At 42.8% G+C, this 26,605-nt stretch overlaps 1 protein-coding gene across 2 annotated transcripts in view; it reads right to left on the bottom strand.

Moving 5' to 3' along the window:
* The window catches only part of SRGAP1 (SLIT-ROBO Rho GTPase activating protein 1), a 164,166-nt gene that overhangs the window by 44,326 nt on the left and 93,235 nt on the right, over positions 1-26,605 (bottom strand). For both annotated transcript variants that reach the window (XM_054178674.1, XM_054178675.1), the window contains exons 4-10: positions 24,776-24,838; positions 16,985-17,167; positions 16,468-16,596; positions 5,834-6,055; positions 4,942-5,043; positions 3,083-3,280; positions 2,055-2,139 (exon numbers count right to left, since the gene is read on the bottom strand). In XM_054178674.1, coding sequence (XP_054034649.1) covers positions 2,055-2,139; positions 3,083-3,280; positions 4,942-5,043; positions 5,834-6,055; positions 16,468-16,596; positions 16,985-17,167; positions 24,776-24,838 — 982 coding nt within the window. The remainder of the gene's footprint in view (positions 1-2,054; positions 2,140-3,082; positions 3,281-4,941; positions 5,044-5,833; positions 6,056-16,467; positions 16,597-16,984; positions 17,168-24,775; positions 24,839-26,605) is intronic.

Here is a 26,605-nt window from a genome sequence, read left to right as displayed (position 1 = left end):
TCAGGGTTACAGCTGATGGGTGAAAGGGAACTCTTCAAACAGAAAGGTCTAAGCACGTCTGAGCATGCATGGCAGAATGCCCTGGAGGCTGACAGCAATTTATCACTTAGGTCACCCTGCTGAGAAGTTTTCTTTGGATTTCCTTTCATACATTTCTTTCCTTATTTCTTTCCCAACATGCATTAGGCAACAGATTCTGTTGCCTTTTACCTTGCTCCTCATGCATTTTACTGGGCTTCCAAATAACAAACATTCACTTTATTTATCCAAATCCATTTTCTGTGCACCTCTGGAGGTATATTTTTTTGCTCTTCTTTGACTGACATCAGCTGCACATTGTTTTGTGTGAATAAACTGCTTAATGCACACACTCAAAAGAAGCCCCATCATATCAAATGAAAACTTCCATGAGAACGAACACAACGTGTCTAAAACCAGCTAACAAACATCTACAGCCCAGTCTTGCATGAGAACCCTGTTGATTTCCTACCCCCAACCTCCCTAGATAGGGGCTTTGTTTGGGTCACAGCCATTGAAATGTTAATAGGTCTTTAGGCACCTCCACAACTGAATTTATGGATCTGGGCTTTTGTATTCAAGCAAGAAGAAATCTGATTAACAACAGACTTCTGGCAGTAAAAATAAAAGAAGTTGACACATCCTTTACAGACACTCTTTAGAAACTAAGTTTCTTCTCTTGAGTCTGAACTTTGAATTATGTTTAACCTTCAGGAGAGGATTTTTACTCTTTGCAGTGCTATTCACTTCCTGTCAGGTCTATCACATTCTGTGCGGCTAGTCCTCAAGGCATGCAGTGTGAGTCTCCTTTTCCCCTTGGCCCATGAGGAAGTGCCAGTTGGGAGGGCTGCTAAGGGGTGGGCTGGAACTGTGCACAGTGCCTCATTCATTAATACCTTCATTCCGCTTTACTGCTTTTGATCCCGGACACCTGCTGACTTCATGTCTGTTTTAAGATGTATTTCTAAAGATTGTGGTGGAGTGTTCAGGACAATGGCTGATTCTCTGCTATCATAATTTGTAGTACAACAATATTTGTTTGGTAATGCAGTAATTCAACATGCAAAAATGATAATATGTATAGAGCTATTCATTAAGTTTTGATTCAATAAGCAAACACTTAGTAGAAACTCAGTGATAAATTAAGTCTGTAAGTCTAGCTACTGGCATTAACTCTGTAAGTATAGCTACTGACATTAGTGACATCAGGGCTGCACCTTCTACCTTTCCTAAATGCTCCACTGAGTTGTTGGGTTGCAAGAAATACATTCATGTACAAGAAGGCTGGGGAGGGACTGCTCAGGATATCAGGTAGTGATAGGACTAGGGGGAATGGAATGAAGCTGGAGGTGGGGAGATTCAGGCTGGATGTGAGGAAGAAGTTCTTCACCGTGACAGTGGTGAAGCTCTGGAATGGGTTGTCCAGGGAGGTGGCTGGGGAGGCTGGATGAGGCTCTGGCCAGCCTGATCTAGTGTGGGGTATCCCTGCCCATGGCAGGGGGGTTGGAACTGGATGATCCTTGTGGTCCCTTCCAACCCTGACTGATACTATGATACTATGATGTCCATGCGTTAGAAATATTATGCTAGTGAGTCCATTGTAAGAGATGCACCCTGGGTAATTTCACATGCTGGAAAAAAAAGTCATTCTACCACAACTCTTAATGAAACCTCAAGTCAACAGAAATTGTTAGGAAGTAGAAAATACAAATGTGTCACAGGGTCTTAAATCACCCTGCAACTGTGTCACCTCTCCTTTCAGACACAAGACTTTTCACTCACTGGCTCCATTTCCAGAATACAGTCACTTGTCTAAATGTCTGTGCAGTGGAAAGAAGTATCTCTCGAAGAGACAAAAATCAGTCTATAGTGTGTACTCTGATCACATCACAACTGTGACTGGTAAAACCCAAACCTATGCTTACTGGACAATGAAACTCTAAGTTTTGTAGCTGTTTTTGCTGCATACCCTTGGCATTTCAGTGGATTCACGACATAGCCTGGAATCGCTTTCCAGTTTATTGAGTGATATTTACCTTCTCCGAGCGTCCGCTGCAGCAAGTCATGTTTTGCTTGAAGTTTTGTGATGAGGTTACTACCTTCCAGATACTCTCTGAATTTCTGTAGAGAGACAGATCCATCTGTTACTATGTATAGAATAGAATAGAATAAACCAGGTTGGAAGAGACCTTCGAGACCATCATGTCCAACCTATCATCCAACACTACCCAATCAACTAAACCATACAACCAAGCATCCTGTCAAGCCTCGCCCTGAACACCCCCAGCGACGGCGACCCCACCACCTCCTCAGGCAGCCCATTCCAGTGGGCAATCACTCTCTGTGTGTAAAACTTCCTCCTAACCTCCAGCCTAAACCTCCCCTGATGCAGCCTGAGACTGTGTCCTCTTGTTCTGGTACTGGTTGCCTGGGAGAAGAGACCAACCTCCGCCTCACTACAACCCCCCTTCAGGTAGTTGTAGAGAGCAATAAGGTCACCCCTGAGTCTCCTCCTCTCCAGACTAAGCACCCCCAGCTCCCTCAGTCTCGCCTCATAGGGCTTGTGCTCCAAGCCCCTCACCAACCTTGTTGCCCTTTTCTGGACACGCTCCAGCAAGTCAACATCCTTCCTAAGCTGAGGGGCCCAGAACTGGACACAGTACTCGAGGTGCGGCCTAACCAGTGCAGTGTACAGGGGCACAATGACCTCCCTGCTCCTGCTGGCCACACTGTTCCTGATGCAGGCCAGGATGCCATTGGCCCTCCTGGCTGCCTGGGCACACTGCAGGCTCATGTTCAGCCTACCATCAACCAGCACCCCCAGGTCCCTTTCCACCTGACTGCTCTCCAGCCACTCTGACCCCAGCCTGTAGCTCTGCATGGGGTTGCTGTGGCCAATGTGCAGAACCCGGCACTTGGATGTGTTAAATCTCATGCCACTGGACTCTGTCCATCTGCCCAGCCTGTCGAGGTCCCTGTAGGGCACATAAATTCCCGGAACTGCTGCAGTGTTTTCTTCCGGCGTTTGGTTTGTGTCACAGGAGCGAGCAAGCGACCAACATACCATGAAATAGAATTGCTCCGTTTCCTGCTGGTTAGCTCTTCTTTTTGCAATGCTGGGCTTACTCAGGTACGTCTCAGAGACTGTTGACTTCACAGACTCCGTTGAGCGACTGTGCTGGAAACACTCTGACACATCATAGTCTTCAATGGTGACCATATCTTGTATTGTCTGCAGCGTAGCCTCTGTCGTTTTCTTAACCTGGTGTTAAAAAGCATGACTTACCAAACAGAAAGACAAATGCCTACCAGAACAGCTTAGAAGGGAAGCTGATCACTCAAAATAATTATTTCACACACTCCCCTGAACAAACTGGTGTGTGAACATGAAAAATTAGATGTACTGTAACAAATACCAACGTGAGGGAAGAATGAGCCAATTAGGTTCCCCGTCTAGTTCTCTGCTTTACCACAGCAGAATCCACAGGCACGAATGTACGCTCGTGTTGACAGTCAACCACGGACTTGTTTCCTGAAATCAGCGTAAAAATGTGATGTGATTTGATAATGGTCCCTAATCTGGGACAACAGGCAGTAGAGATGATCTTCTTTGAAAGGTCAGCTCTCCCATGGGTGGTCACCACGTTAGATGGAATGTGTATATCCAAGGATCTGGCTGACAGAACAACATGTTCTTCCAAGAAAAAAAATCTGTGAGACTGTTCTGTAGAGTGCTATGGTGTGGAGCAGAGTGATGTTTAGATTGCAGAAGTGGAATACACAGCTGCAGGAGGGGGTTGGAGAAAGAACAATCTACACCAGCCTCACAGCGTTTCCTATGAGCTATAAAGAGCTCGGTTGCTCACAGTGGAAAGCAAGCCATGGAAAAGGGGATGCAGAGTTTCCACAGAACAATAAAGTTAACAGGCAGGATTCAAAAGGATGTGATTTACCTCCCAGTATTGCTAGTGAAGCCAACTTAACTGAATCATGTACACTTGTACATATATCTCTAGTGTAGGCAAATATCCCTTTTGTGTCTGCTAACACAATTCCTTCCCCTATGCCCTTGCACTTTACTGAAAGAAACAATCTTTTGTCTATCCTTTTGTCTTTGCTAGCATGAGATGTTTTCTGAAGTCAAAAGGGAATTTTTAAAGACTGCTGCCCATGTCTCACAGATACTAATACCTAGATTCAACCACTCAGCACATAACACAGGATGAGAAAAAAGGGAATCCTGAAAACATATCCAAAAACTACGCCAAGAAATGATCCCTATGTTTTAATCCAGGAACGGATTCTCATTTAAACTGAGGGCCTTTAACGCTGCCTTAACGTGGATAAAGGTGCAATTTATACCCACTGCTGCCAGTGCAAGAGGAAGGGAACAGCATAGCTTTGCTGCATTGTGAAAAAGGGAATTGTTTTGTATTTTACTAGGTGACCTATTCTGATCACAGGCATTCAGCACTCCTGTTTATAAATAGCTGCAGCTGAGGGCACAAGAGATTTTGACTCAGCTACCACAAAAGATAGTGCAAACTCCTTTGTACTTCAGAAGTAGCAATTTGGGGACTGGACAGAGGGCAATCACAGAAAGCAGAAACTGTGCTCAGTGGCTTTCTGCCACAAAACTTTAAAAATAAGTGCTTCAACAAGTATTCACTGAAGCAAAAAACTCAGAACTTGGCCATGGGAATGTAGGGATGAGTGGAAGATAAGAGTTTCCAAACCTCTATCTACAGAGCAGACAAGGACCTCCCTTAGCATATTCTGCCAGTGTTTGATTTTTAAAATTAAAACCACTCATATAGATTGAAGCCATTTCAGTGTCATTTACATGATTTTGACAAGGTAGAAACCACTACACCTTCCTGAAAAGGATGTTGAATGCATTGCCCTTGTAGACACAGATCTTACCTCCTCGTTTTCAATTTTGAGTGTGGCCAGTCGTGACTGTAGTTGCTGATATCTAAGCATAAGCTCTGCTTGCACAGGTTGCTGGGCAGTGACCTGACAAACCTAAGAAAGAATCAAAATGAGCTGTAAGATGCAGGAAATAAACCCCACCACTTAATAGTCTTCAGCTGCTCTCCTAAAAACTAGGGGAATTCCTGCCAAAGCTACTAAAAAATAATCAAGTAGATAAAATGTGTCCATCTAAATTTACAGTAGTTATGTGTTACAAAGCATGGAACTCTGTACTGCATTTTATGACTACAGAGCATAGCCTTGCTGTATGGCTGCTTGGTGTTGCCTCTCTATCATACAGTAATGAAACCTCTGGAGCTGCCTTCAGATAAAAGAAGTACACGGATGATGCTGCATTCTGCTTTGCTACAGGCCTTTGCTGTAGCAGGACAGGGTATGGCTGGGGTACTCTGTAAGCCTGAAATCTCCAGATGATAGCATGAGGAAGGAAGAAGGGGAAAAGGCTGCATTTGAGTGTGCATAATGGGGAGCAGCACTGCAGCTGCTCTCAAAGAGCACTCAACAGCTCTTTCATGGGTGAGACAGATAGTGAAGACATGAAGCCACTACTTGGAGAGGTGCTGGGCTGAGGACAGGGTGGCCAGCAAGTTCACAGCAATGTCATTACAAGTAGTACATAATGCAGTAACACACAACAGTTTTCACTGGAGAACTCTGAAGAAACTCAGAACAATGCTGCCAGTTTGGCCGTACATTGTTGCTCCTCAGCTTGCATTCAGGTCGCCGTAACAGCTTTTACCAAACTCTTTGCAGAAGAGGACAAATTCTCTGCCTTAGAAACAGAAAGAGTCAGCATGGGGTTACTTGTCAGTATACAGACCTCATCACCCATATGAGACTGGAACTCAAATTTCATTGGTGGACAAAAAGCAGTGGGGTACATTTCCATGAATCTCTGCTTGTCACTTCGTGGCTCCAAGCTGTCAACTGCATTTTCAATGATGTCTAAGCCCTCATGCCTGGAAGTTTCAAGGTTATACTCTGCAGAAAGGTATGTTCTGAGGGCTCTATTCAGACTGGCATGGTATCCAAGATCACAACACTAAAAACACAATAAAGGGGAAAGAAAACAAATTAAAAAGGAGCACCACCATTCCAATATCCCAATCCACATACTATTCACCAAAGCCTTCTGTCCTGAAATTGTTGAGTCTTTGAAGTATTTCCAAAGTATATGCTGAATTAAAATACAATACTAGGCTCAAGACACTAAGTGTTTAGTATCCTTGTTCTGTTGCAAAGATTAAAGGACAGCTGTAGAAGAGATCAAGTAAGTGTACACATATGGCAAGGTATTTGCATTTGTTTATCAGATACAGATGAGCAGTTGCTGTAGTTTCATAGAAAAGGTCTGGAACTGCACACAAACAAGTGGGCTTTTCAGTACTACTGTCACATGTAAGCCTTGGATCATCCACTTAAACTCACACTGACATAACTCTACAGTCTAAGTCCATTGCAGCACCAAACTGAAAATGAAGCAATTCCTGCTTGTGTCTGTGCCTAGACAAACCCCCCACAACTATCTCCAGCATTAGTGACCCACCCAACATGCTTTTCAATGCAACAAATAGGGCTTAATATCCTTCCCCCTGATAATGAACATTTATTTAATACAAACAGCATATTTCCCATGTTTAGACAGGGCCAGAAACATACATTGTGCCACTAAGTGCAGAAAGTCTTAATTTCTGTCTTTTTTTTCCCTAGGAGTGAGAGTAACACTGGAATGTAATGGAAACCTCATTGGTAGAATATAAAGTGGTGCTTGTTCCTGAATTTTAAATGTTGTCAGTTTGCATTATTCATGACTGGTTAATATTTCAGAGGAGCAGCTGAATATATTTTTAAATGCCATGTATCAAATGATTATTTCCTTAATTTTCTCTCCCACATCACACAGTAAACAATATCCACAATACCCTCAGTTTCTGCTCAGTGAGCTCCTGGGTAATGGCAGATGCACTGCAAACCTCTTTGCCACTCCAGTAGTGGGACTAACAGTTGCATACAGAGCAATGGTCTTTACTCAGACAGCAGAATTTTGTCCCAGTCAGAGGCCTAGCTAGAGCAGTCAGGGAGCACTTTGCTTCAGGGCATCCCTCAGCTCCCAGCTACCTGTCCTGGGTGCCTGCCTACAGTTAAAAAGTCTTCTCTCCCTGCAGGACTTGCAAGTTAAGCGGTACAGTTGGGTAAAGAAGCAATCTGAATTCAGACCACTGTGGGCAACATTTGTATGTCTACCTTCCTCGCAGCTACTATAAAGCCTCCCGAGTCCTCATGGGGTCACGTTCCTTCCCTTTGCTTTTATTTGAAAAGACAAAGTTTTCAACATGTTTTCCACACCTGTGTGTTAAGAAGAGAATGAACACCCTCACACTTCGCTTCAGGTGCAGCAATGACCACTGACCAAACTGCTCTGAAATCTGCCAACAGCGCTTTCAGTCTTAGTGAATACTGCAGGTAGTTACTGCAGTGGGGCAGTGACTACCCCAAACCCAGTTCTTGGCCCATTTAAAGAAAATGGAAAAAAAGTTGTCATGTTCCATCAAATACACATAGGTTAACCTCTCTCTTTAGCACTTATAGAATGGAAATTTATGTTACACTCACTAAAAGAGCCACTCAACTTTAATACTAAAGCACATCCATATCTCAAAGAGCTCCAGCCTGAAAAATATTGTTTCCAAAAGGAAAGGTCTCTCGGTGTTTTTCTCTTGTTCTGTGTCAAATCAGATCTCATATTTAATTCACTATCTTAGATGAAAGAGACAGACTAAAAGTGCTGATAAAAAAGTGGGTCTGGACAGCAGTTTTATTTCATGTGCATCAGTTTCAGAGAGACCTCACGAAAAATGAAACTGAGAGGAAATGAGAAATAGAGGGCAACACCAGGTTCAGCATGGCCAACTATCCATATGTTACAAAACTACAGGCATCCAGAGATTGAATTTTGGCTCTAGGGGATTAATGTGGGTATTAATAGAAAACTTATTGATTCACAGTTAGAGCTGTGTGGGTTTGTGATAAAGCTTTTCTGCAGGTTGGAATGTAAGACCACAGAATTGTCAGGGTGCGAAGGGACCTCAAGGATCATCTAGTTCCAACTGCCCTGCCAAGGGCAGGGACACTTTCCACTAGATCAGGTTGCCCACAGGCATGCACAGCCAGGCCTTAAAAACTTCCAGGAATGGGGCTTCCACCACCTCCCTGTGCAACCTGTTCCAGTGCCTCGCCACCCTCATGGGGAAGAACTTCTTCCTAACATCTAATCTCAATCTCCCCTCCTCTAGCTTGGATCCATTCCCTATACTCCTATCACTACCTCACACCCTCCAAAGTCCCTCATCACCTTTCTTGTAGGCCCCCTTCATATACGGAAAGGCCACAGTAAGTTCTCCTCAGAGCCTGAACAATCCCAGCTCTCTGTCTGTCTCCACAGGAGAGGTGCTCCAGCCCTCTGATCATCCTCGTAGCCCTCCTCTGGACATGCTCCAGCACAGCCTGTATGCTGTGATAGTACCAAGAACTTCACTGTTAAACCCTAAACCTATTCAATAGTTATCACCATGGCCACCTTTTGCAGCTGATGGCAGCTGAACAGGGTAACAAATAAAGCTTCTCAGCCAAGGAGAAGGATTCTTCAAGTACAGCAGAATAATTTGCCAGACTAAGGCATTTATGTGCAATGCCAATGCCTGCAGAGCAAACAGGAACTAAATCCAGAACCTAAACCACCAGTGGCTCTTTGAATGAAATTTAAAATCTGTGAATTTGGAATTTTGCTTCAATGATTTACATCAAAGTTGAACTTGCATAAATAAATTTAATCTTAAATAGCAAAACACGATGACCTTGAAGGTCTCTTCCAACCTGGTTTATTCTAAAAATAAACACTCATTAGACATCAGGGGTCCAGAGGAGGGCCATGAAAATGGTCAGGGGGTTGGAGCACATCTGCTACAAAGACAGGCTTGTTCAGCCTGGAAAAGAGGAGGCTCTGGGGAGACCTAATAGCAGCCTTCCAGTATCTGAAGGGGGTCTACAAGAAGGATGGAGAGAGACTGTTTACAAAGGCCTGTGGTGACAGGATGAGGGGCAATGGCTTCAAACTGGAGAGAGCAGATTTGGATTTAGATATTAGGTTCTTTACCATGAGGGTAGTGGAACACTGGAACAGGTTGCCCAGGGAGGTGGTTAGGGCCCCCTCCCTGGAGATATTAAAAAGTGAGGCTTAAAAGGGCTCTGGGTAATCTGATCTAGTTGAGGATGCCCTTACTGCCTGCAGAGGGGGTTAGGCTAGATGACTTTTGGAGGTCCATTCCCACCCAGACCATTCTATGATCCATGGTCACAACTCTTACTTCTGCCAGACTACAATTCACTTTCTCCAAAATCTGGAGATAAAAATAGTTATAACCAAGGAATGGCTCTGTCACAATATCAGCTCATGGCTCCTCAGAAAGAAGAGTATCTTTTCCATCTGCTAATACTGGTGATGGTTTAGAAAGAGCTGTTTATAATGGAGATGGCACTTTGATCTTTACTAAGAGTAAAATTTTAAGGCACTGCTTCTAAACTGCTGCCCTTGCCACATCCTGTCTGATCATGCTTGGAAAAAAAGTCCCAGTCTTTCTGGTGTTGGAAGGCAGTACCCACCACACTATACATGCAGATACACACACACAAATGCATATATACATGATTTTCAGTACAAAAATGTAGACTTGCAGAAAGTTTTGTAAAGCTCAAGGAAGCAACCACACTGTTAGCCAAAATAAATATGAATTCTTGAGGTTCATTAATCAGCACACCAAGGCTGAAGCTTGGATATCTAATGAGGTGTGCTATCAATCTATGGGCTAGAGAGATGCAATGTCAGTTGGTGCAACATGAAGATGAGAAATGAGAGAATGAAGTCATAGACTATGAGTTTCATTGCATTTCTGGCATATGTGTGAAAAATTAGTTTTGCAATTTGCATTTTACTCTTATTTGGAATTAAAACTGTAGCAGTCTCAAGGGCATTTACAACCTTTATTGCTCCCTAGAGTATATTTAGGCTTGAACAAAATAAACTGCAGTGCTTAGCACGCAGCGTCACCCAAACAAGAAAGATGCTCTGCATTTCATTTTAGAAGCAATAATAAAAGTCTGATGCAAATGGCCAGAGAAATTAATTTAAAGAAATGCATTAACCTCTGAATAAGTCACTTGCTAATCATCCTGTTACACAGACATTAACACTCAAATCAAAAGGATTTGGCTGTACGTACCATATTTAGGAGAACTTATGTAATAAAAGACGCTACACACCCTAGCCTAGTTTTAAACTTGGTTCTATGAATGATTAACAAAGAACCTTCACAGGATAAATGGACTTCATAAGAGCTAAATGTTCCCTAACTTCTTAACCATCCAAAGCACGCAGACTGCAATTAGAGATTCAGAAACTCCACTCTTAAGAAAGACCAACACATGAATATTTTATTCATTCTAGCAGCAGAACTAGAGACAGATTGTTCTGATCACTATTCCCTAGCATTTACCTTAAGATCATGAGTTCATGGTTACTCTGAAACTGTCCCTATCTTCTTTTTATACCCAAATAAACCTAATAAATCTAATTCAAGTACACAAGCAATAGGATGTGCCATATGGGTAGATGTTGGGTACGAAGTCACATTAGCAGAGATGAATACTCTGTTGCTCCTTTGAAACCTAGAGTCTTAAAAAAAATCATTTCTACATAAGATAAAACATTTAATTCAGATAACAAGTAATGTTTTTATCACACTGCCTCAAGAGCAATGTCCTCTTGTGGCCAAGAAGGCCCGTGCCATTATGGAGTGTGCTAGAAGGGCTGTGGTTAGCAGGTCAAGAGAGGTTCTCCTCTTCCTCTATTCTGCCCTGCTGAGGCCACGTCTGAAATATTGTGCCCAATTCTGGGCCCCTCAGTTCAAGAAGGACCTCAGGGAACTGCTTGAAAGAGTCCAGTGCAGAGCCACAAAAATGATGAAGGGAGTGGAACATCTTCCTTATGAGAAGAGCCTGAGGGAGCTGGGGCTCTTTAGCTTGGAGAAGAGGAAACTAAGGGGTGAGCTCATTCATGTTTATAAATATGTAAAGAGTGAGTGCCAAGAGGATGAAGCCAGGCTCTGCCTGGTGATGCCCAATGACAGGACAAGGGGCAGTGGGTAGAAGTTGAGGCATAGGAAGTTCCATGGAAACATGAGGAAAACTTTTTTCGCTGTGAGGGTGCCAGAACACTGGAACAGGCTGCCCAGGGGGGTTGTAGAGGCTCCCTCTCTGGAAATATCCAAACCCCAGCTTGATGCATTCCTCTGTGATGTGCTCGAGGTGATCCTGCTCTGGCAGGGGAAGTTGGATTGGATGATCTTTCGAGGTGCCTTTCAACCCCTAACATTCTGTGATCTTTGCTACTTTTTATAGAATGAAGGAAGAAACTACTCATGACCTACACTTGGACTAGATCCTACTACACAGGCAGTAAAGAAACACCATTCAACAGAAAATTCAGATTCCTCTAACACAATATGCAGAGGACAGAAATAGACTGTGCATATCAAATACAGTTTATTGCTCTACTTCTTTGCAAACGCTAGCCCCAGCTCACTACGTGCATTAAAACATCCAGCTAAGACTCCAGCAATATTTTTATCTTGCTTTTATCACAGGAGCTTAAGATGAACCACACATCATCTTTTTAAGTCAGGAGCTCTGAGCTTTGTTAATGAACTGAAGAAGTTCAACAGTTCAGACTGAGTTCAGCTGAGGAACTGCAATTTAGGATTTTTCCATATAAGCCTCACAAATCAAGTTGCAACTGAATCCAAATGAGAAAACTATGACTGGTTTGCAAAAAAAACACCCTAAAAGCTCACAAACCTCCTCCCCAATCTTGCTACAATAAAGTATATTGAGCAGTTCACTGCATTCCTTCATATATTTATCCTATTTTCATCAGGCATAGTTTTCAGTAATGTAAAAAACCATTTTGTTTCAGCTTGAGCAGATCTAAATCCCTTCCATGTCAACTGGAATTCACACATAGAGAAGTAATCCCCTTCTGTACAGGCAGAGAGCTCAGGCAAGCGTGGAGAGAGGCAGGCAGATGGGGACACAGTAGATGGGGTGAAGAATGAGATTGCCACCACTGCTTTGAAAACTCTGAATGGTACCATTACATTTACAGATTTATAGAAGGAGATAGTCTGAACTGTTGCAACATATGGCCAGTGGGAAGCACGTCTCACATTGCAATGATATAACCTCAACATTTTGCCAAGACTCTTGCATTTACCAAAAGTGTTTCCTTTGTCAAGTAGTAAACACTGTCTAGATAGACACCAATGCTTTCACAGCATGTTCTGATTGCATACAAATGTCTGAAAGACACTTCATTTAAACAAGCTCACCACCGGATTAAATTGGCTCTGAGGCAAATTCTGGCTGCACATGTTTACAGCCTGCTCTTACAAAACACTGATGCAAAGGCCACAGCTAGACTTTCCATTTAAATTCCTTAGGGAAGAGTCATGTCTAAAGCCATTTTGCCAAAAGAATGTTACTGCCCATGTTGGTCCCTGGCTTGGAAACAGCCACCCAAAGTAGGTATCATTTTCCTCCATTACTAAATACTGTAGAATACTAAAAACTAGCAGTAAGAAAGCTTTAGTCTTCATAGAATCATAGAATCAATAAGGTTGGAAAAGACCTCAGAGATCATCAAGTCCAACCTGTCACCACAGACCTCATGACTACTAAACCATGGCTCCAAGTGCCACCCACGTCCAATCCCCTCTTGAACATCTCCAGTGAGGGCAACTCCACCACCTCCCTGGACAGCCCATTCCAATGGCCAATCGTGGTTATGTAAATGTCTTTACATACACTAACTGCAAAGGATGTTGTCTTTGTGCATGTATGCACAGAAATTCACACTTCTCCCCCTGCAGTTCTTTGTGAAGCTCCAGGCCTGTGGTTTCTCCCCTCAGCTTCCACTGCTATGGAAACCTCCGTGGACATCACTGAAATGGTTAAGAATCAGGCACATTTTCCAACCTCAGAAACTTCTCACCAAGTAGAAACACATGCTGACAACATGGGGAAATGTGATCTCCAAAACAGAAGGCAGGAGAGAAGACAAAATGAGCCTCTTTCCAGCTTCTGAAGGGGCAAGGGTGCTGAGAAAGGGAACTTTCCTTCCTTCCAGTAGTCAAGAACTCAAAGTTCACTTTATCAGACATGCCCTAACTAGAACTAGAAATCTATCACCCTTTATGCAGTATCAGGACAATCATCCATTACATAGGGACAACTTCTCACTTCAGTGGCAATGCCAGCAGGTTATGTTGCTTGTCCTTGGTTTTCTACCCTGATCATCTTCCTGTTGAGATCTTGGTAAATGTTTTCATTGCCTGGGCAGGACAGGTGGGTGGGGTAGGATATACAAGTGCATGGGTGTAGATTAAAAAGGGACAACGTACAGCAGAATAAATCAGAATGAACCAGAGGAGAGAAGACATGCAACAGTGAGTAGGAAAAAGGAAGACAAGAGCTGTGGAGATAGAGACATCATGAAATACTGAAAAGAGAAAAAACACATCACCATCTTTTATAATAATGAAGACTGAAAAAAGAGGAGCAAAACTACTTGGAGAGAAAAAAGTTGAAAGAGAAAATAAAAAAGTGACAACAATTTCAATTGCTGGAAAACAGAAAAGTCACAGAAAGCTGGCTCTCAGTATTTAGAACCCATACAATAAAACATACCTGCAGCTGTTTTAGTCCATACATCTCAAGAACACATTGCCTCCATTCTCTATCAAGCTTTGCTTCTCCAGGCAGCAGAAACTAGAAACCTCTTGTCAAATGCTGCATTAACTTACATTATATTACAAACCAGAACTTAGCTGGTTTATCTTTGTGATGAACATCTCATCAAAAATGCCTGTATGTGAATGTTACTTATTGTAGTAAGTAGCAAATGCTATTGGTGCAGTAGAAAGCATATTTAATTATCCAGATTTCATTCAGGCCACAGAGGTGCACCCACTAACTTGAGCACGTAACATCACACTGCTAGTGAATGAATACTCTTGAGCTTGTGGTGGTTGCTTCCAAATTTTCTCTATCAAGTATCACAGAATCACAGAATGTTAGGGATTGGAAGGGACCTCAGAAGACAGAATAGAATAGAATTAACCAGGTTGGAAAAGACCTTTGAGATCATGGAGTCCAACCTATCATCCAACACCATCTAATCAACTAAACCATGGCACCAAGCACCCCATCCAGTCTCTTCCTAAACACCTCCAATGATGGTGACTCCACCACCTCCCTGGGCAGCCCATTCCAATGGGCAATCTCTCTTTCTGTGAAGAACTTCTTCCTAGCATCCAGCCTAAACCTCCCCTGGTGCAGCTTGAGGCTGTGTCCTCTTGTTCTGTCACAGGCTGCCTGGGAGAAGAGACCAACTCCTACCTGGCTACAACCTCCCATCAGGGAGTTGTAGACAGCAATAAGATCTCCCCTGAGCCTCCTCTTCTCCAGGCTAAGCAACACCAGCTGCCTCATAGGGCTTGTGCTGCAAACCCCTCACCAGCCTTGTTGCCCTTCTCTGGACGCATTCCAGCATCTCAGTATCTTTCCTAAACTGCAGGGCCCAGAACTGGACACAGTACTCAAGGTGTGGCCTAACCAGTGCTGAGTACAGGGGCAGAAAGATCATCCAATCCAACCCCCCTGCCAGAGCAGGATTGCCTGGAGCAGATCACATAGGAACACATCCAGGCAGGTCTTGAATATTTCCAGAGAGGGAGACTCCACAACCCCCCTGAGGAGCCTGTTCCAGTATTCTGTCACACACACAGTGAATACATTTTTCCTCATGTTTCCATGAAACTTCCTATGCCTCAGCTTCCACCCATTGCCCCATGTGCTGGCATTGGGCATCACTGAACAGAGCCTGACTCCATCCTCTTGGCACGTACCCTTCACATATGTACCAACATGAATGAGGTCAGCCCTTAGTCACCTCTTCTCCAAGCTAAAGAGCCCCAAGTCCCTCAGTCTCTCCTTGTGGTCAGCTTATGAAAATTTTCATGAGTTGGACATGATTGAGTGTGTGATCCTCCCCCATCTAAAAATGTCAATAATACAAATTCTGGAGACCAAATGATAGAACAAGTTGAGATCAGTGTCCAACCTCATTCTCCCAGGACTTTATCACATGAATAACTTAATGAAAATCAGTAACAACTGTGTTGACAGTACAGAGTACAGGATTGATTGTGTCTGTTCTGCAAACTACATGAAATAATAATAAGCAGCAGTGTATATTTGACCTAATGACTGAATTAACAAAACAGTGATTTTGAAGACACAGAGGAAGTGTCTTATTTTGTGTCAAAATGCTCATTTAAGAAGTTTACCTTGTAAAAAACATTTGTACTTCAGAAATCCTTTTATAGTACAAAATGGTAATGTTCACCCATTTTGTGTTATTCCTGTCATACATGGAGAGAAAACATAATGAAGGTCAATTAACCTCATGAAGTTCCATAAGAACAAGTGCAGGGTCCTGCACCTGGGGAGGAATAACAGCAGGCAACAGTATAGGTCAGGGCTTGCCCTACTGGAGAGCAGCTCCACAGAGAAAGACCTTGGAGTCCTAGTGGACAGCAAACTCTCCATGGCACAGCAATGTGCCCTTCTGGCCCTTGTATCCCGGGGTGCATCAAGAAAAGTGTGTCCAGCAGGTCTAGGGAGATTCTTCTCCACCTCTACTTTGCCCTGCTGAGACCACACCTGGGGTACTGTGTCCAGTTTTGGGCTCCCAAATTCAAGAGAGACAGGGATCTGCTGGAGAGCATCCAACAGACAGTCATGAGGATGACTAGAGTACTTGAGCATCTCCCCTACGAACAGCGACTGAGAGACCTGGGGCTGTTTAGTCTTGAGAGGGGATCTCATCGATGTCTATAAATATCTGAGGGGTGGGTGTCAAGTGGAGGGGGACTCAACATGAGGAGAAACTTCTTTACAGTGAGGGTGATGGAGCACTGGAAACAGCTGTCTAGAGAGGATGTGGAGTCTCCTCTGGAGACTTTCAAAACACTCCTGTGAGGACTACCCTACCCGATCCCGCTTGTGGCAGGGGGATGTGACTTGGTATCTGGAGGTCCCTTCCAGTCTCTAACATTCTGTGATAATGTTCTAACTTTAAAGGAATGGCTTCAGCATTTTACTGGCACTTTATTTTCTGAAGTATAAAGCTGAAGAGAAATCCTTGCTGATTACATCATGCAATATTATAAATGATAAGCCTATTGTAGGCAACCCACGCGACCAGTGGATCCCCTTTGAAAGTGAAACAGAAAGATTATCCCTGAACAGAAGAAAGATAAACCCAAGTGTGCCCATACTTACATCAATTAAATCCGAAAGGTCATGAATATAGTACTTGAAAACAGAAGCATTGGTTGCTTCAAGGGTGAGCAGGTATTCATTACGGGCCTTGATAGATTTCAGCTTGTTCTCAGAATATTTCGCTTGACGCTAGGAGAAAGAAGATCGTGCATCAGTGTCTTTGAATCACTTCAGTTTTTGTGGTGTAGCAAAAATGGTAACAACCCAAGCACACATTTCTATTAACAAGAATGAATGTAAGTTGCCAGCCTGTTATGCATGTAACAAATGTAATCCACAGGGCTAACTTAGTGTTTTGTTTCCAACAGGAGAAACCATATAGTAAGAATTATACTGGGAATTAAGTATTTGCCTCTCTGAACTGCAATTAAGTCAAGTTATCTACAATCCACTGCCAGTTTATTATGTATACTATTTAATTTTGTTTTCCCACTGGACTTCTCTCTCTAGTATTATGCAGAAATGCACTAATGCACTGAATTTACTTCAAATGAAGCTCAATAAAAGGAGTATTTACTTTTTCCTTCATTTTTTCGATCTTTTTCACAGAGCTCCGTCTCTGGTGCCTGTCTTCTAGTCGAATATGAAAAACAGGGTCTCCTGACCTCCCAATCTGTTTTTCTTCTTGCTTCTCTGCCTCCTTCAGTTTGCTTTCTGCACTGATGCTCTCTGCATGATACATGTGGTATGTTTTCATGACCTGCAAAAGGCAAGAGTCAAAGGAGAGTTAGGAAAAAATGAAAATATAACAAAGGTATCTACAGAGAAATCAGAGGCCCTTTGAGTAAAATGTTCACTTATTAACATGTGCCTTGGATAAGTTTCCTTACCAACAGAGCTTAAGGAATTCTGGTTTCATTTTTCTTTTCTGAATTATTTAGTAGCATCTCAACAGGGACTTCTCCCCCCCCCCCCCAACCCCAGCATTGCTTTGATAGGGAAGAGCAAAATCCCTCTTATTAAACTTCAGGATTTTTATATTTGAATGAAAACCTGAAATAATGAGCAAGAAAACTACATCTACAGCAGTGCCAGATCTATCTGACATCTTGACAGCTCAGCTGTGGACACAATGTTTGAAAGCAGAAGGACCTCTTTAGCACTAAGGAAGCAGAGGCAATGGGAATTTTCAGTCTTGCGAGCACATCTACAGCCAGCTGGATGGCTGTCCACAGCCTGGAAAGATGTGGCTCCCAATTGCATGGCCAGGAGATTGGGCACAATGTAAAGCTGTACAAGATACCACCTGATAAGTAAATTGTGAAGAAGCCTTCCTGATAGTCCCCCAGTTAATAGCATTATCTTCCTTTTACATACATTCTGGCTCTGCAGCCAAGAAAGCCTGGGCTGCCAGACTGCAAATACATGCTTGTACAGACCATGAAGAGGGAGACGGACTGCTTTAGTCCAGTCCTCCCTTTCTTCCTCAGGCAAGAAAAGCCTCATCTCAAATGCTGCATAATGGGCAGCAAGCAACCACAAATCATGCATGTCTGCTGGAGAGGTCTGTCACTTTTAGCAAAGAAAGCCTCTTTCCACCTTCTCCATCCTTTTTGTTTTGTTTTTGTTTCATTTAGGTTTGGTGGGTTTGTGAGTTTGATTGGCTTTGGGTGGGTTTTTGGTGGGGGTTTTTGTGTGTCTGTTATCTTAAGTTTCAAGCAAAGAACAAAGCAGGAAGGCACTCTCAGGCGCTCTGCAGCCTTCTTTCTTCTTCATAGGGTGCCAAAGCTCTCATCAGCAGATGTTATCTTTGGGCTGAGGCCATGCAAGCCATTCACATCTCCTCCAAAGGACACAGCCGGGGAGGGCTGTTCCTCCCTCAGCAGAGCTTTGTGTGATCCACGGAGGATCACACACTAGTCTGGGGAGGTGACTTCAAGTATTGCCTAGGGAGAGCAGTAGTTTCTGAAACTATGTAGTTTGGTCACCCTAAGGAGCATGCACAGAGTACCGACAGTGGGGACGCAAAAGCTAGACAGTGCAAATTCACAGCAGCATGGCTTAGCATGGATCAACACAAATCAACTGCACACCATGTCAGGTGATGGCTGAACTGATGCATATTTAAAGCCTTGTGCAACAGAAAGAGGCTTTTAGAGGGCTACAGTTTTATGTAACCCTGTATGTCATGCATCTGTTACACACCGTAACGGTGTATGTCACTATTTAATGCTGATGCCATGCTGTTGATATCAAAAATGAACCAGGCAGCTCTTCAGCAGCTTCCTCTAGCGAAGTAAAACATTTGGAGACATGCATCAAAAAGAATGGCCTTGTTTTCATTTTTAAAAACATATGTTTGCAGCTCTCTGCTGATAAAACCCAAACTGCCTGAGGCAGGGCTTGGTGTTCTTGCTGCTGTTGCTCTATTTTATAGCACAGATGCGCTCCAAGGCCTGAGCAGAGTGCACAGCTCCCTGCCCTAGCACTGCTTACACCTGCAGTGAACAGCTTCAGTATATCTGGATGAGGCAAAAACTGGAAGACAAAACAAGCCACACTAGAAGGAGAAGGCATGGCTGCAGAGCAGTAATCTGCACAGTTCCCAGCCTACCCAAATGGCACATTCAGCTCTCCATATCCTGCACTGTTAGCAAAGGCATTTCAAAAGTTGTCAGTTATCTGTGCCTGTGGAGTCTAACTCATACAACCACATGGAAATGATTACTGAAGAGATAAGAAATGCACTTCTTAAAGAAATGTTTTATAAAACTAACTTGGGAAGCACAGAAAGTGATGTGGCTCTATTAAAAATGATGGGAAAAGGAAATTAAACCCAAGGTTGTGCCCTTCTCTTTTCACCTTTTTATTTGATTTTGTGAGCGATTCTTTATAGAATTCTTCAGGTGCTTGCTTTCCTTTTTTACCTTTTGTTCTGTGTCAACACAGAGGCTTTTTAGTTGATGGGACAATGCTAACTCCTGTGTCTTACCATCCAGGACAGGTAATTTTCTTTCGTACTCTCTCAAGTTTTCCTTCCTGCAAAGGGTGAACAAAGGCTCAGGTGCCTCCACTCTGACTCCACTAACCTCTCATCACTGGAGAGTATTTCTTCCTCTCACTGCCTGCTTACAGCTTGCTAACAAATCCAGCACATCTCACTATACTCTGATTTAAAGTCAGGTTTTGTGTGAGGATGACATGGAGCTCCTAGTCTCTCTGGAGAACTAAGGACTCTAATTGAAATCCATGTTCTTGCAGCAAACTCTGCATGAGTTTCTGGTACAAATGACTCCTAAAATAACTAAAATTGGAGAACAGCCCAAACCAAACCTCCTTTTGGAAGTGTACTCAGGGCTGGACAACAGTCAGAGTGTGTCCTCTCAAGCCATGAGAGTTTGGAAATCAATACAGATCATGTACAGATCAGTGATCAGCCTATGCATTTGACTCCTGTTCAGTTTGTTATGCTGACAGCATCGCTTATCTCATGTTCTGGTGACATCATTATTTTGCGAGCCTCTGAGGAAAGCTGACAGCTTCAGCCCTTTTCATCTTTTGTCAGGTTGTTGGGTTTTTTAAGAGCTGGTATTGCAGCAGCTAAACTTAACTTGAGAAAGCATCAGGCAGACGCATAAGGAAAATAAATGGGAACAAGCCAGGGAGTTGGCCTCCAAATATTTCTGTGCATGCTTCAACAAATAGGCTTAGAATTTGCATGCTGGGATGCATATATGACACTGTCTCTTAACACTGCACCATTTTTTCTCCTTGGAGTTTTGAAAAGACTGTTAGGCACTGTAGAAGACAGTAACAAGCTTATCTAATTCTTGCAGCTAGACTAACTGTATGTAGAGTTCCAAGATCCACAAATCTCCCATTTGTTAGTATGCAGCAGATCCACAGATCCACTACTATTTAAACAACAACTGATCTGATGAAATAAGCCATGCCGCTTCACAAGCAGCCAAAGTGCTGAACGATGGACTTTCCTGTAGAGTATCCATCACTGGACTAACTTTAATTAGTCTCCAAAGTGCTTATTGATAAGCCATCAAGTGTGCACTGAAAAGAGAGAGCAAGGTTGTAATTTTGCAGATGCTGAACTGTCATCATGACATATGCTGCACTTCTCCACTGTAGTGAACAGGCACTGCTGAATGCATACTAAAGCCTTTCTACAATTAAATGGCGAGTTTATCTTCTATCAGTTTAGCAGATTTCCTCTGCAGACCCAGTGATGCAAAATACAGATACAAAGTGCAGCTGAAAATGTTATGCTACCCAATCTATGTACTCTCCCATCTGCAGGTGACAGACTGCTCGCTCAGTGATACAAGCATCTCATTTTGCGTGCCGAATGTTCATCCTCATTCGTAAGAGCTCAGCAAGTAGGCTTAGGGCACTTAGCACAGGGAAGGGCACATTAGAGTAAATCCTTAGATAATTATTTTATTTAAACCCACACTTGTTATCTGAACCAATCCACCCACAAGACAGCAATTAATACTGTACTTCCGTGGGCAGGAATGTTTCTGTAGCCAGGCTCTGTTTTCCCTTTAGTATACACATCTTTCTTTTTCATAGTGTTTCATTTCTTTTTCATAGTGTTTCCCAGGAAATAGGAATTTAATGGAGCAGTAGTTCATCCCTATTGCAATTACTGTGTTTGAACTGGTCCAGCTATGTCGTGAGTTCTTATCAGAGGTGCAGTTGTAAGGAATTCATTAAATCAGGTTAGGTATCTGTTCCCCCAGAAATAAAATCTTATGCCAATTTTACTACATCAGTGGCCTCTAGCAGTTAAGTAGGCTCAGTATTGGCTGTTTTCAACATCCTGTTTACTTCCAAACCAGCCTCTGATGTGGTTCCAGGAACTGCCATTGCTGCATTACCAACAATACAGAATTACTGATTTTACCTTCTCAGATCTCTGGCCTGATACAGCAAAGTGGACTTAACCTTCCTATGGAAAATCCAGATCCTGTGTTAGTTCAGCAAAGAAAGAAGAAAATCTGGCAGAAACTATCTTGAGATATTAAATAGCCAAGACTTCAAAAGAGTAAGATAAAGCAACGGAAGATGCAAGCAGCACAGCAGTCATATTAATATTTAATATTAAATTGTTTGCTTTGGACTGTCCCTACTTCTTCATCTTTTCTGAAAGCCTTATTGTATTGCTTGTGAGAAGTGTGATGCTATTAGAAGTAATCAGGAAAGCCAAGGGGAATGTATGAAGATGTATTTGTGTGATGTGCATTACTTTTCTCCACCATTTATGCTCATCTAATTAAGTTACCAGAACAGCTCTGTATTTTTAGCAGACTTGTTACTTCTTGATTCTCCACTTCCAACTCCTTTAGAGGTGCCCTTAGCTAGATATATACACAGTGGAGATCTGCCACCATTGCAAGGAAAGACTCTGCCTCCCTCCTGTTTCCTCCCACCATCAATCACTCAGATGTTACTGCCATATTACAGTATTCAGCCATGCATAATTAAAGGTATTCTCCACTCATCATTTACTGAACTTGCAAAGATACAGGAACAATGGATACAAACTTGAACATAGAAAGTTTCACCTCAACATGAGGAGAAACTTCTCTACAGTGAGGGTGACAGAGCACTGGAATAGGCTGTGCAGAGAGGTTGTGGAGTCTCCTTCTCTGGAGACTTTCAAAACCCAGCTGGACGCATTCCTGTGCAGACTACCCTAGGTGATCCTGCGTTGGCAGGGAGGTTGGACTCCATCTCTGGAGGCCCCTTGCAACCTCTAACATTCTGTGATTCTGTGAATGTACTACTCTTTTTTCTCAAAAAAACACAGAATCAAGTGACAGAGAGTTCCATGTTAGTATATGATTCACCCATTTGCAATTCATTTGCTTTCTTTCCGACGCACAGATTTAATGCACAATAGTAAAACTGATTTTTAATATTTCTTAAACTCCTTCCATAAATCATGGGGCAAAGAAGATGACTTCTCTTCAAAAGTGACTGAGAAACACACCTCTTGGATTTTAAAACTGTAGATACTTGGTTTGGTAAGAACTGTGATCTTATTCTGTAAACAGTAAACATCACACAATTAGCTGCCCGGGGAGGTGGTGGAGTCACCATCACTGGAGGTGTTTAGGAAGAGAGTGGATGGGGTGCCTGGTGCCATGGTTTAGTTGATTAGATAGTGTTGGGTGATCTCAAAGGTCTTTTCCAACCTGGTTAATTCTATTCTGTTTTATGCATGAGGTTTCCATGTTGCTAGTTATCTTCCCACCTTGGTGTCCACAAGCACATTGATCACAAAAATGCAATCAGGGGAACGGATCTTATTCTGCACCGTATCGTCAGTTTTCTGACCATGGGGTGTATCTGATTAAATAACTGCATCTACACCTGACCAATTGTTTTGCAGTCAATGACAAGCTTGATAATGGACTTAACAGACTAGGTCATTTAATCTGAAGCAGATGCTTGCATCTGATTCTACAAAATGCTCTGTTCTCCCCATTATTAGATTTCCAGTGACAGGATCTGAAACTCAGATGACAAGTTAAGGTATTTGTACCTATACTACATATGACTGAAAATTAGGTGAAGTGAATTCCATCCCAGGAAAAGCTCCTGCAGCAGTAACCTAATTCCAACTGTGCAGTGGGTCTGTATTCAACTAACTTGAAAAAAAAACCCTTTCTATTTTATAAAAATATTAAATTCTGAGAAAGGAATTAGGACTCACTAGAAGCTGCAGCATGGAACTGAAGATCTGATTAAATGCATTGCCATCCGTGAGAAGACACAGCACTAGTGTGAAGAAAAAGAGTAAGAATACCAGAATCCAATCCTGCAGATCTTCACTGGTGATTGAGCGAAGTATTTCAGCACATGCTTCACTGTTTTCCTAGCATGGGCACTAACCTGGTGCCTCATCAGGCACTGGAGTTGCACAACTATTTAATGGAAACAAAACTCTATCTTCAGGGCTTAGGCACCACTGAAAGTCACTTGTGCAATGGCTCCTACCGATCCTGATCCCCTGCAGCAGTGTGAATTGTCTGTGGCGATCACAGCTTTGCAGAAGCTGATCCCAACCTGCTTCACTGACTACAGGCCTGAGCCAGGAAGGTTTTGCAGTATCACACCCTACAAAATCAGTGATTTCAGATGCAAAAAAAAAAAGAAGCCTGAAATAAAATCCCTCAAAAGCAAAACCAGGAAAAGGTTTAGGTGGATTTTAGGAGCATGTGTCAAGAACTAAAATCCAAAAAACCCAGTACAGTGAGACAGGTTTAAATCACTCTTGATCTTACTTTCCTTGTATGGAGAGACTACACAAGCCTCTCTTTTTCTGTTCTTGTTTTCATAATTTACTTATCCTAGACAGGGAGAGGGGAGGGCACATAATTAACATTTGCTGATTTTTTTACTAAGCATAGTGCACAAATACAAAGCAGAAAAGGAAGAAGCTTTGCTCTGGTAAGCTCCAAGTAAAAATGTCTTAATAATAATCAAAACTTTAAAAAACCTGGCTGCCAAACAGAGAGGGACCTGGGGGTGCTGATTGACACCCGCCTAAACGTGACCCAGCAGTGTGCCCAGCTGGCCAAGAGGGCCAATGGCATCCTGGCCTGTATTAGGAATAGTGTGGCCAGCAGGAGCAGGGAGGTCATTGTGCCCCTGTGCTCTGCACTGGTTAGGCCACACCTTGAGTACTGTGTCCAGTTCTGGGCCCCTCAGTTCAAGAAGGACATCCAGACACTTGAACGTGTCCAGAGAAGGGCAACAAGGCTGGGGAGAGGCCTTGAGCACAGCCCTGTGAGGAGAGGCTGAGGGAGCTGGAATTGTTTAGCCTGGAGAAGAGAAGGATCAGAGGTGACCTCATTGCCCTCTACAACTACCTGAAAGGTGGTTGTAGACAGGAGGGGGTTGGTCTCTTCTCCCAGGCAACCAGCACCAGAACAAGGGGACACAGTCTCAAGCTGTGCCAGGGGAGGTTTAGACTCGAGGTGAGGAAAAAGTTCTTCACCAAGCGAGTCGTTCGTCATTGGAATGGGCTGCCCAGGGAGGTGGTGGAGTCGCCGTCCCTGGAGATGTTCAAGGGGAGATTGGACGTGGCACTTGGTGCCATGGTCTAGTCATGAGGTCTGTTGGGACAGGTTGGACTTGATGATCCTTGGGGTCTCTTCCAACCTTAGTCATACTGTGATACTGTGTAAACAAATGTGCAGCCTTTTTGAAAGAGATAGTTTAGGCTTGTGTACAGAGACAAAAATAAGCATCTCCAGTGCTAGATAAAAGGACGTTTAATGCTCATAGAAGAAACCCAATATGGAATTTGTATAAGATAAGCTAAGTAAGTAACTGTACTCACTGTGTAAAGCTCGTTAAGGACTTTCATTAAGTCTTCGTGGAGCTGAAACGCAATCTCTTTGCTCTGTAATTAAAAATAAGTAATTAGAAAAAGGCATGCAAAAACCTGCAACATACATTTGTTTCTTTTGATACCCATACTTATTGTTCATCCTAGATAGCGAGTGCAGTGTTGCTTGGAAAGACACTGGTCTGACAGCATTACAGTGCGCTAAAAATGATGATGGCAGAGGCAGACAGGTAACATCTGGACAGATGACTTCTTAAAGGAAACCCAGAAGTATCTTGTGAGATCTTTCCCATGAATCATGAGGATATTAGGTGCCCACAGGAAGAGTGAAGTTCAGGATTAATGCCTTAAGCTTTTTTAAATGGTACAAACTGTGTATTGTTTTATAACTGCGATGATATCTACAAAAACTGAACCATGAGGACTGCCATATTCTACAGGCACCTCCTCCCCAATTTGACCTTTAGAACAGTCTTTGTTTCTCAGCACATGCAACTAAATATTTAGGCAAAAATAATTGTGGCTCCTCTTTGAAACAGATACACAACTGCATAATATTCCACAGAGTGGGCTGCTGAAACAGCTTTGTTTAGCTTTTCCAGACTGAGTCTTTACTTTCATTCTGACCCAGAAGGAAAAAAGAAAGGCTCAGCTGCAATTATTAACAAAAGCAAGAACGTCAAAAAAAGAGTATTTAATTGGAGTCTCATTCAAATATATTCCTTTGTTAGCTGCCCACAGCAGTTCAATGAGATGAAAATTGTGGCAACTGTGCAAGAGCTGAAGGAATTTGTACCATAGCCTTTGGAAAGCAGCTACAGGATTTGTCAAACAGCCTGGCTACATCTCTTCTATGATGCCCAACATCCTAACATCCATGCTGGAAATGTCAGCTTTTTCTTTTCTTCTGTGAACAAATTGATAATTAGCCTGGCTTCTAAAAACTCCAACTTCATGATAGATAATGGCCTTAGCTATGAGAAGTACTTTGTATTGATATAGAAGCCAACGGGACAATCCTCAGAGACAACTAATCTCCAAAGCTGCTAACACATACTTGGCCATCACTAAAACACCTGCAGGAATAATGGCTTCTGAATGAGAATTCCCAGGGCAACACCCACACATGAGGAGCAACCATGCCACGCATCCCACCCACTGTGTCTTCCAGCAGGAGGAAATAGACACGTCCAGTAGCTGGAACACAATTTTGATTCCCCCACCCCACCCCCAATTCCTACTGTCATACTTGTAAATCTGGGCAGTGCTTTTCAGGAACATGCCATACTGCTTATCAATATACACTCCAATACGTATAGGCAAGATGATTTTTTTTTAGCTGATAAGGAGCTAGACATGCAAATTAAAAACCACTTCATTAAAATTCTTGCATTCCCAAGGGCATTAGCTGTAGCAGCTAAGGCACAAATAAACAAATGCTCAGAAGTGAAGTTACACAGAACTATGAAACTGTACTGCTTATACTTTTCAAAGTCTGGCATTTTTCATGAGGTGTGCTCTTCTGCTGAAGTATCTGGAACATAAAACTTACTACTTCCATTTCTTGGCAAGTACCAGATTATTTTCATTTACTATTAAGGACAAAATTTCATATGCACTAACAGTGCAGAGAGTGCTTGGAAAGAGTTGGGAAAGGATTGCAGGTTTGCAGGCTGCTGTAGGGAAACACAGTAAAAGCTGTAGCAAAAATTCTGAACTGCTTTTCCTTGCTTTACGTTGGCAGCCTGCCTTTAAAAGTCAGCAGTGTAGCTCTGACGCAGCTTACACATCTCCTCAGATCTCCAAAAAGTGGAGGCCACC

Source organism: Dryobates pubescens, chromosome Z, assembly GCF_014839835.1.
Source record: "Dryobates pubescens isolate bDryPub1 chromosome Z, bDryPub1.pri, whole genome shotgun sequence".
Lineage (NCBI taxonomy): Eukaryota > Metazoa > Chordata > Aves > Piciformes > Picidae > Dryobates > Dryobates pubescens.
This window is presented reverse-complemented; position numbering and strand designations above follow the sequence as displayed.